At 55.2% G+C, this 7,909-nt stretch overlaps 2 protein-coding genes across 4 annotated transcripts in view; one reads left to right on the top strand and one right to left on the bottom strand.

The window, feature by feature from the left end:
• Positions 1-422: 422 nt before the first annotated feature.
• On the top strand, positions 423-4,297 carry DOK1 (docking protein 1). 2 transcript variants are annotated; one of them, XM_060027465.1, is made up of 5 exons: positions 423-615; positions 968-1,267; positions 1,415-1,508; positions 1,678-1,862; positions 2,060-4,291. In XM_060027465.1, the coding sequence occupies exons 1-5, from the start codon at positions 544-546 to the stop codon at positions 2,870-2,872; spliced, it is 1,464 nt and encodes a 487-aa protein (XP_059883448.1). In that variant the 5' UTR covers positions 423-543; the 3' UTR covers positions 2,873-4,291. The 2 variants fall into 2 exon arrangements, with proteins under 2 accessions (XP_059883448.1, XP_059883449.1); XM_060027466.1 differs by lacking the exon at positions 423-615 and having other exon boundaries at positions 1,192-1,267; positions 1,419-1,508; positions 2,060-4,297.
• A 45-nt stretch (positions 4,298-4,342) lies between these two features.
• M1AP (meiosis 1 associated protein) overlaps positions 4,343-7,909 on the bottom strand; it is a 76,691-nt gene continuing 73,124 nt past the window's right edge. Inside the window, exons 8-11 of one of the 2 annotated variants that reach the window (XM_060027468.1) lie at positions 7,181-7,387; positions 5,935-6,075; positions 5,452-5,463; positions 4,343-4,571 (exon numbers count right to left, since the gene is read on the bottom strand). In XM_060027468.1, coding sequence (XP_059883451.1) covers positions 4,392-4,571; positions 5,452-5,463; positions 5,935-6,075; positions 7,181-7,387 — 540 coding nt within the window. In that variant the 3' untranslated portion in view covers positions 4,343-4,391. The remainder of the gene's footprint in view (positions 4,572-5,451; positions 5,464-5,934; positions 6,076-7,180; positions 7,388-7,909) is intronic. The other variant, XM_060027467.1, reaches the window with a different exon arrangement.

Raw genomic sequence — 7,909 nt, 5'->3', positions numbered from 1 at the left:
TCCCGTGCAGCGACTCGGCTCCGAGTTCCGGAAAGTCTTCAGTCCCTAGCCCTTCCCCCACGTCCCCTGCTCCGCGGATCTTAAAACAGCCCAACTCCGGCCGAGCAGGGGTCGGGTCGTGTCTGGGGAATTGAAGCCGCGAGGGCACGTATGGTCCCTCCAATGCCCCAGGGTGCCCGTCGGCATTTTCGAGATGATGTCACGGCCTTCACTCTAACGTCACGTTGAGCATCTGATGTAGTACGCAGCCCCCAAGCCTAGGCGCCGGAGTCCTCTGACCGAAACCACGAGGTTTCCTTCGGTGGAGCCACTTGTGCGCGACCCAGGGTTCGGGGGGGGGTGGGCCGGACGTGGTGCACCAGCCAGCTTATCTGGGTACCCCCTCCCCTTTCTTCTGGCTTGTCTCCTTCCTCCCCTTTCGCGGTCCGGGGAGGTTGTGGGGGCGGGAACGCCTCCTGCGCGAGCCCCGCCCCGCCCTCCTCCCCGCCTCGCCCCGCCTCCGGCCCACAGGGCCAGGAAGGGCGGAAGGAACCGCCAGGGGCCATGGACGGGGCCATGGACGGGGCCGTGATGGAAGGGCCGCTGTTTTTGCAGAGCCAGCGTTTCGGTACCAAGGTAGTGTGGGTAGGGGTTGCCGAACCCCATCAGAGCTAGGGGTGGGCAGCTGAGCCTAGATGGAGGGAGGGGACCGGCAGCGGGTTGGAGCGCGGCGCCCGGAGCCGGAGAGCCTTATGAATTTCCGGCTAAATTGCTTTGCACACATTCGGAAGAAGCGTCTGCCTGCCTCCGGCTTCGCCTCTCTGGCCCTGGGGGAGGCGGAGCGGCATCCTCCTTGGGAAACTTCGCCTGCCGTCGGGAAGCCTCAGACCTGAAATTGGCCCGCGCAGGTCCCTCCCTCCCTGTCGGGGCCCGGGCCGCCGGTGTTTGCCTGCTCTCCCTCCCCAGTGTCTCTCCGATCTTTCCCCAGAGGTGGAGGAAGACCTGGGCGGTGCTTTACCCGGCCAGCCCCCACGGTGTCGCGCGGCTCGAGTTCTTTGACCACAAGGGGTCGAGCTCTGGAGGGGGCCGAGGGAGCACGCGCCGCCTGGACTGCAAGGTGATCCGTCTGGCTGAGTGTGTGAGCGTGGCCCCCGTGGCCGTGGAGAGCCCCCCTGAGCCTGGCGCCGCAGCTTTCCGCCTGGACACCGCACAGCGTTCCCACCTGCTGGCGGCCGACGCGCCGTCCAGCGCCGCCTGGGTGCAAACGCTGTGCCGAAACGCCTTTCCGGTGAGGGGCTGGGGCGAGCTGCACTGGGCCCAAGAGTCCATGCGGGGTGGGAGCAGTTACAGCGGCAGAGGAACTGGGCTGACTCAGACCCTGGGAACCGCGGTGAGGGAATCACAGTCTCCTTCATACTCTTTCTCTTTACCCCAGAAAGGCAGCTGGGCCCTGGCGCCTGCCGAGAACCCACCCAAGCTTTCTGCCCTGGAGATGCTGGAGAATTCACTGTATAGCCCCGCCTGGGAAGGTAGATGCCTGAAAAGCCCCAGCAGGGATGGCATGGAAAGAAAGGGTGTCCTACAAGGGGAAGTAGAATGCTCCTGAGAGCTGGCTTTCACGTGTATGCTTGGACAACCTGCTCCCTCCCCCAACCCCAGTCCTGGCCAGGTGCCAGTCTAACTGTGTATTCCTTCCAGGATCCCAGTTCTGGGTAACCGTGCAAAGGACTGAAGCCGCTGAGCGTTGTGGCCTGCATGGCTCCTATATGCTGAGAGTGGAGGCTCAGAGGCTGACTCTCCTGGGCGTGGGGGCCCAGACTCAGATACAGGAGCCACTCCTTTCCTGGCCTTACACTCTGTTGCGTCGCTATGGCCGAGACAAGGTGCGGTGCAGGACTGGCTCCTTGGGTTGGGCAGCTGTGGGAGGGGTGGGGCAGGACCGGGCTTTCTTGCCTAGCCCATGACCCCACCTCCCTTCCCAGGTGGTCTCTTCTTTGTAGGTCCCCTAACTAGTTCCAGCCCTGTGACTCACCTCCTCTGATGGCTCCTGATTATGTGTTTCCCTCCACACTCTCTTCAGGTCATGTTCTCTTTTGAGGCTGGCCGCCGCTGCCCCTCTGGCCCTGGAACCTTCACCTTCCAGACGGCGCAGGGAAATGACATCTTTCAGGCAGTTGAGACTGCTATCCACCGACAGAAGACCCAGGGAAAGGCCAGCCAGGGGCAGGATGTTCTCAGAGCTGATTCCCATGAAGGAGAAGTGGCAGAAGGGAAGTTGGCTCCCCCGCGGGGCCCCCAGGAGCTCGCAGGCAGCCCTCCAGCCCTGTATGCTGAACCCTTAGACTCCCTGCGCATTCTTCCAGGCCCTTCCCAAGATTCCCTATACTCAGACCCCCTGGACAGCACCCCTGCTCAGGCAGGGGAGGGGTTGCAGTTAAAGAAACCTCTCTATTGGGACTTGTGTGAGCATCTGCAGCAGCAGCTGATAAAGGCCAAGTTGACAGACCCCAAAGAAGACCCCATCTATGATGAACCTGAGGGCCTGGCCCCAGCTGCTCTCCGGGGCCTTTATGATCTGCCTCAGGAGCCCAAGGATGCCTGGTGGTGCCAGGCTCGGGTGAAGGAGGAGGGCTATGAGCTCCCCTACAACCCTGCTACTGATGACTACGCCGTGCCACCCCCGCGGAGCACAAAGCCCTTCCCAGCTCCCAAGCCCCAGGGCCTGGCCTTCTCTGAATCCGGTGCTGCAGCTGGCAGTGGCAGCAAAGGCCATAGCTCAGACACTGCCCTGTACAGCCAGGTCCAGAAGAGTGGGGCCTCAGGTAGCTGGAACTGTGGGCTCTCTGGAGCAGGGACTGACAGGACTGGGGCTAAGTCAGAGGGCTCCACATGAGAAGAAGGGCAAGGCTGGGGTTGCTGATAGGAGGACCATGGGGAGGTGGCACTGGGGATCAAAGAAACCTGTTAGAACCAGCAGGAACCAGAGGGGTCTGTGTGTAGAGACCAGGGTACAAGGGGAGTCAAGGGAAGGATGATGTGTCCCAAGAAGTCATGGAAGTGGGACAGTTGGCAGGGGCTCAGGGGCTGGATCTGGGGGAGGCCAGCACCTCTAAGTCATCCCCACCAAAGGAAGGGATAGCTGCTGGAGCAGTACTAAAGAAAGGGGTGTTTGGTCAGAGTAGGTACAGTTTGAGGGGCCTGTATGGAGGCTATAGGGAGACACTGGGCTGTGTCTTGATCTTTACCCCGGCATTGTTCTTTGCCAGAGAGAGATATTTTTTTAAAGTTTTATCCTCATTAAAGTCAGTTTGGGTTTAAGAGGTCTATGTGTGTGAATAGTCACAGAGGGGACAGAGTGGCAGGCTGTGCTGGGTAGATGTGGAGGGAATCAGGAGAACCAGGAAGGTGTTGGGGGCCACTGAAGGAGGAAAGGGCCTTGGGCAGGGGGGTCAAGCAGTGTGGTCGTTCAGAGCCTGGGTGGTCCAGTCAGGCCCACCTGGGCCTGACCCTATCTCTGTGACCCTGTGTGTAACATCTGTAACGCTCAGTTTCCCCCACTGCCCCTGTGCAAAATGGGAAAGCTTAATTACACATACAACCTCACAGGGTTTTTATGAAAGGAGTTAAATTTCTCAAGTACTTAATACGATTTCAAGTGCAGAGTAAGCATTGTATAAATGGTAGTTATCCTGTGGATGGAGAAAGCTGATGGGCAGTTATGAGGAGAGGGGAATAGGAAGGGAATAGGTCTTTTTCACACCACCCTCTCCCCTGTTCTCAGCTCTAGGATGCCTTCCCTCCCCCTTGTCTCACACACCAACACACACACACACACAAAAAGCACACTCACGCGCCTGCGCACACTTTGCGTGTAGGTACCAAGCATCAACCACTTATCTGTTTGGAGGCTGAAGGGAATTGCACTGTGGTGGGTGTAGTGGGAGGGGCATGGGCTTTGGAATGCGGTTTCGATTTCAATTTCAATCCTACTTGCTTTTCATGAGCTCTGAAAACCTCATCCTTGTCTCCTGAGGTTCAGTTTCCTGATGGTGACCTGACTTCACCCACCTACTTACACAGCTACAAGGAGAAAATCAGGCCTGGGAATGCTCCTAACAATGGTGGAGACTTACTGGTTATTTAATCTTCATTTGTGTTAACAGTATCAAATGATCCAAAAGAAAAATGAGTCCCTGCTTGGCGAAGGAAAAGGGTCGGTGCGTCTCTTCCCAGCCTGAAGAGTGGGGCAGTGGCAGCACTGAGGACTGCGGAGGGGAAGGCTGTGTTTCCCAGCCACCCGGAGCTCACAGAGGCTCAGGTGGATAGGAGGCAAGTCTGTCCACAGAAAGCCATTGTGTGAGCCTTGGCATGGATGTGCTTGCACAGGGCAGCTGGGCTGTGGTGCTGGTGACTTAGGGCCCTGAGGGATACTCCTCGTCTGCCTCCTCCTCCTCCTCCTCCATGGAAGGCTGGAAGAAGACATCCGAGGAAGCTTTGCTGGCTGCTGGCATCTTGGGGGCTCTGCCAGGGGCTGGAGTCATAGGCAAAGGGGCCACTGTGGCTCGAACTCGATTTGTTTGCAGTGGCCCAGCCTGCAAAGAAAGCAAGAAGAGCTTCCTGTGAAGACCAGACCGTTCCCGATCTGTCCAATTCCCTGCCGGGCCTTCTGTCCTAACTCCTTCATGTGTCCTGTGAGTGACAGCCTCGAGGCCCAGGGCAGTGGAGTCCCCTAGGCTCCAGCCTCCACAGTGCCTGTCTCCTGGCTAAGTGTCCTCCTCTGTTTGCTTGTCCACCAGCTAACTTATGGTCGGTTCTGTTCCCACCTCTAGACTGACTGTAGTTTGGAAACATCTTTTTCTTGTAACTTCAGGTAAGACAAAGCGGGGGTTTTCCTATAGGCTCTGTTATTGAGAAACAAGGAAAAGATTAATAAGGGCACAAAAGGAAGCCCAAATACTATAGAACATGGATTTCATAAAAATAAACACCCCTTGGGACTTCCCTGGTGGTCCAGTGGTAAAGAATCTGCCTTACAATGCAGGGGATGGGTTTGATCCCTGGTCAGGGAACTAAGATCCCACATGCCGCAGGGCAACTAAGCCCGCGTGCCACAATTACTGAGCTCGCACGCCTCAACCAGAGAGCCTGTGTGCTGCAAACTACAGAGCCCACGTTCTCTGGAGCCCATGCGCCACAACTAGAGAGAGAAAACCCACATGCCACAACTAGAGAGAAGCCCGTCCGCCACAATGAAAGATCCCACGTGCCTCAGTGAAGATCCCGCATGCCACAACTAAGACCCAACACAGCCAAAAATAAATAAGTAATAAGATAAATCTTAAGAAAATAAAAAGATAAATCCCCCCTGCAATTACTCTTCTCTCTCAACCCCTGTCACTAGAGCCCTGTCTCTAAGCTACTAACCTTGATCAGCCTCCCTTTACTCATCTGTAAAATAAGCATAACACTTACCTTGCGGGGATGCTGTGAGGATTAAATGAGAAAAATATATGTGAGAACACATGTCACAGAACCTGGCAAATGACTGCTGCTCAGTAAATGCTAATTCCCCTTCCCTTAGGCATTTCTTTTCCCACCTTCCCTTAAGCCTTTTCTTTCAACAGAGGCTTGTGGTTGTAGTTCCAGTGCTGCCAGTTTGCTTAGTGGGACAATGGTCTGTTAAATGACTAATGATTTATCACAAACACTGCAATTAAGATACCTAAACATATGTAAATGCCCAAGCAAAAAAAAAAAAAAAAAAGCCCCCTTACCGGGTAGGGGTTGTAATTTTCTTTGTTTAGGGCAAAAGGCTGCTCTTTTTCTTCCTCCCCTGTATGCCCTCTTTCTGCCAGAGGGGATCCAGGGAGGATACTCCCTTGGATGGGGGGGAGTTGGGCACAGCGGAAGAGGACTCTCTGGGATTCTGGGCATAAAGGGGAGGGAGGGAAGTACCTTTCTCAGAGCCCGGCTCTCCCACCTTGGGTGGAGCGGGCCCTGAGGCTTGGCAAAGGTGCTGCTCAGGTGTGAGTACAGGTGGCTCCAAACCTGCAAGGGGTTGTAGGTGGGTTCTAGCTCCAGGTCATCCAGCATGCTCTGAGGAAGAGAGAGGAGGAGCCTCACCTGGGGGTCTTGAGGTCACAGAACCCAAGATGTCAGGCAGAGACCTGAGTGTGAGAAGCTGGAGGAGGTATGATGACCCAGGGCTTCACTGAAGGATGTGAAATAGATGCGTGTCCTGCTGGGTGTTCTGCCCCAGGTCTGAGTGCTTGTGAGGTAAGTGTCAGGCAAGGGTACAAGAAGTAGCAGCAACTGAGTGGTTAGGGACACTGAACACTCTGGCCCTGAGAACAATGTCACAGGATTCTGAGAGGGGCCAGAGCGCTATGAAGGTTACAAGGGATCCAGTGTGCGAAGCTGTGAGGGAGGGTGTGTCCCGGCTGGGGTGCTCACAGTCTGCAAAGCAAGTACACTGAGTTCTCGGAGGCCTTTGAGGTGAGTATAACCAGAGGACATGCCAGCAGAGCATTCCTGAGCAGTCAGGTTTTCCGGCCACAACATCCTGTGCCAGGAACCACTGGCCCTGAAGTGAGACACTGAGTGAGCCATGGCCACTTGTGCCCACCTCTCTGCATCCCCGTGGCTGCCAAGCCAAGAGTACAATCCCAGGCTCTGTCCTCTCTGCACATAAGTCAGCAACCTAGCAGCAACGATGTGGTTCCAGTTCTCTGTACCCAGAGGACCCCCTCCCCCGCCTCAGCCTGGGGAGGCTGACAGAGGAAATCCAGAATCCAGATCCAAGAAGAGAGGAGGGGGAGGAGAAAATGGCCTTCAGAACTGTTCCCTCCTTCTCATCAGAGTCTTATTTTAAAGCTCTTCCTATTCTCGGTGCCTACATTGGCTGCCTTTCCCTCTTTTTCTCAGAAATAGATGCACACAAACACAGGTACACACACATGTATACACATATTGCAGAGAAAGACCCATGAGAATACACCGTCACACAGATGCTTGCTTACTTCCTTCTGTCTGGCCTCAGTTCCTTGCTTTCTTCTCTGCTCCTCTTACCACACCCTTGGAACCACTTCTGCCTCTGCTCCCGTCCTTTCCTTCAGGGGCTCACTCCTTTCCCTCATCCCTTTTTTCAACTCTCTTCTCTTTTCTCCCCTCTATCTATTCCATGAGATCTGGGCTCACTTGCCTCCACAGTCTTACGGCTGTCATCAGGCATGTCCTCAGGTAGCAGGGGGAAAGGGCTGGGCAGCATCAGTTCCCGAGTGGCCACTGCCTTCACCAGCAGAGTGGGAGAGCGAGATGGCAGGATCACGTAGAAGGTGCTGGCGGGCTCTCTCAGGCTGTGTCCTTGGCTCAGGGGCTCCCCTTTGGCCAATAGCACCCATTCTCTTTTCTGAAACAAAGACATACATAAACGCTGGTTTATCTTTAGTCTTTGGCGTGTTTGGAGTCCCAATTGAGGCTTCCCCAAGTTCCTCTGGGGGTGTCAGGGATGGCTGAGCCATTTCACCCTGGCCCTGGGGAGAGAGGGACTTTCTGCCTGAATCACCAGTGCCCCAAGGTACTACTGTTTTTCCCTGATTAGGGACATACACAAAGGGTTATCAATGCAGAGACAAGTTCAGAGACGAAGTAGGTGTTCACCTTAGAGGGGGCTAATATATTACTCAATGATAAATGTGGAGTTTCAAGAACTGAAGTCCTTAAAAACAGAGCCTTAAAACAGAGACTTCTGTGGGACACTGTGAAAATTCAGGTCTCATTTTGAGAGTGATAAATTTTGCTTGTGTTGCACAACTGGGGTTAGAGTGGGCTGATTGGGGAATGTCCCTGGAAAGTCCAGAGAGGGCTTAAAAAGAAGGTGGTCAAAGTCACCTGGGAAGAGAGAGGAGGAGGAGAGATCAGGGAGAGGAAA

This window comes from Delphinus delphis, chromosome 12, assembly GCF_949987515.2.
Source record: "Delphinus delphis chromosome 12, mDelDel1.2, whole genome shotgun sequence".
Lineage (NCBI taxonomy): Eukaryota > Metazoa > Chordata > Mammalia > Artiodactyla > Delphinidae > Delphinus > Delphinus delphis.
The sequence above is the reverse complement of the archived record's forward strand: the minus strand, read 5'-3'. Positions and strand labels throughout refer to the sequence as shown.